This window comes from Buceros rhinoceros, unplaced genomic scaffold, assembly GCF_000710305.1.
Source record: "Buceros rhinoceros silvestris isolate BGI_N320 unplaced genomic scaffold, ASM71030v1 scaffold15582, whole genome shotgun sequence".
Classification (NCBI taxonomy): Eukaryota; Metazoa; Chordata; class Aves; order Bucerotiformes; family Bucerotidae; genus Buceros; species Buceros rhinoceros.
The window spans coordinates 124-2,127 of NW_010399582.1; the positions used below are offsets into that span (position 1 = coordinate 124).

At 45.0% G+C, this 2,004-nt stretch overlaps 1 protein-coding gene across 1 annotated transcript in view; it reads left to right on the forward strand.

Moving 5' to 3' along the window:
• Positions 1-1,101: 1,101 nt before the first annotated feature.
• FGF3 (fibroblast growth factor 3) overlaps positions 1,102-2,004 on the forward strand; it is a gene marked incomplete at its 5' end in the record, with an annotated part of 3,786 nt that continues 2,883 nt past the window's right edge. Inside the window, one exon of the mRNA XM_010131545.1 lies at positions 1,102-1,205. Coding sequence (XP_010129847.1) covers positions 1,102-1,205 — 104 coding nt within the window. The remainder of the gene's footprint in view (positions 1,206-2,004) is intronic.

The window sequence follows — 2,004 nt, forward strand, 5'->3', positions numbered from 1 at the left end:
CAGCCCGGCCTCCGCCCCAGCCCCACCAGCCCAGGAAGCGTAAATCCCGGCTGGTGATGGCACACAGAGATAGGGAGACCTCAGGGATCTGTCTGAAGTCCATAAAGGAAAACCACTATTTCCTAGAGGAAAACCCCCTCGCTATCAAAGCCAAAGGAGGAGGCATCCTTCAGCAGCGAACCACTGCCTGATTCAAAACAGCTGTACCAAATCCACCCCAACCCTCCCAGGCCAGCAATCCAGCCCTGCAAAGGGGACAGGCTCCTGGCTCTGCTTCATCATCGCCGAAAGGCAGCAATGGATTTGGGTGCAAGAGTCACCTCTTGCCTCCAAACTGAAGTACCAAACCATTGGGACACGGCTGGAGAATGGAGAGCACAGTTTGAGCAAGTTAGAGAAACCTGCACATACAACACAACATTTCCTGAGACATTTGTGCCTGCATCAGTGTTGTGGCACCTTTGGCTGGACTTAAACATTCTGGCAGGTATTGTGCCAGCCTCATTGATGACACTCTACCTGTGTTTGAGACCCAATCTTTGATGGCCTAAAAATCTCCAGCCTTTTAATTTGTCCAGGACAGTAATATTGTCCTTGTCTGAAGGGCTACATTCACCTCTTAAACGACACGTTCCTTTCATGATTATATATATGGCTCTAACATGTAGCTGCCTCAGTCTGTTTAACCCTCGGAGACCTCAGCAAGGTCTTTGTCCTGAAACGGACAGCTTTGTGACTGGTTTCAGTAAGTCAAGAGCTCTTGTGCTCCTAAGCATTAAAGAGGATTTAAACTTTTTTATATACATATAGGATTAAGTGAACCTCTAGTTCAGTGTCAGATCTTTTTCATTTTTGAAAGAGTTCAATCTCAATCAGACATCCAGGGATCTATTGCCAAGCTTGTCTCAAAGAATCCCCACATTGTCATTGCTTTATATTGTTTCAAATAAGAGTCTTGTTTGGTTCACGATTGCACTATGATTGTGGCGTGAGCTAGTGATAGTTGTGAAAACACTCTGCAGGTAAGCAGGCATTCAAAGATTATCTCAAAAAATTAGTGACAGGGAGAACAACATGTCTCATAATTGTTTCTGTTTCAAGGTATTCTTGAAATAACTGCTGTTGATGTCGGAATCGTTGCCATCAAGGGCCTGTTCTCTGGCAGATACCTGGCCATGAACAAAAGGGGCAGACTTTACGCCTCGGTAAGTTCTACTTAAGGCTGACGTATGCCTGTCGTTTCCTGTGGGGAGAATGGGTCCACTGGGAAGCACTGATTTCCTAAAAATAAGTACTTACAGAGAAAAGAGTAAAGTTATAACAGATTTCTGTCTCAAATTAAGTTCTGGGCAATTGGGTGTGCTCATAAAGGCCCCAGGAACCAGCCTTTGCAGTGCAGGATGTCCATCTCTCTTCAAAATGATTCATATTTACATTTGAATGTGGATCTGGGACGCTGGCACAGGATATACATGTCTGACAAAAAATATCCAGAAGTAAGTGAGCATCTTGGTTCCCAGAAAGCAGCCTAGTGATGGGAGCTTCTTTGCACAGAGCATTTGGTTGGGCAGTGAAAGGATTTACAGGTACTAAAAGGCAGAGCTATAGCAAGGAAAGGTGCAAGAAGATAAAGGTGAAAATAAGCACCTTATTCTACTCCTTTGACCTCATTTGTGTCCCGATCTCCGAGGTAAAATCTGGGCTCTGCTGATATTGGTGGGAGTCTGGCCTTTTCAGTCCAGCCAATATCTCCCCCCGGTGAATAAAATACTTCAGCTTAGCCTTCTGCTCATTCAAGGACATACTAAGGCGTATTGGCAGTGTGTATCCTGCACCCATTATCTACCTACTTGAATTTCTTCCATCGTCTTTGATTACATCCCCAGCAATCTTGTCATCTCTTACTGTGTAACAGCCACGGTGTGCAGTTTCTCAGGGAATCCTGTGGTATGGAAACAGATTTGAAGAGGGTAAACTATGGCTATGTGAAATTTGCTTCCCCCC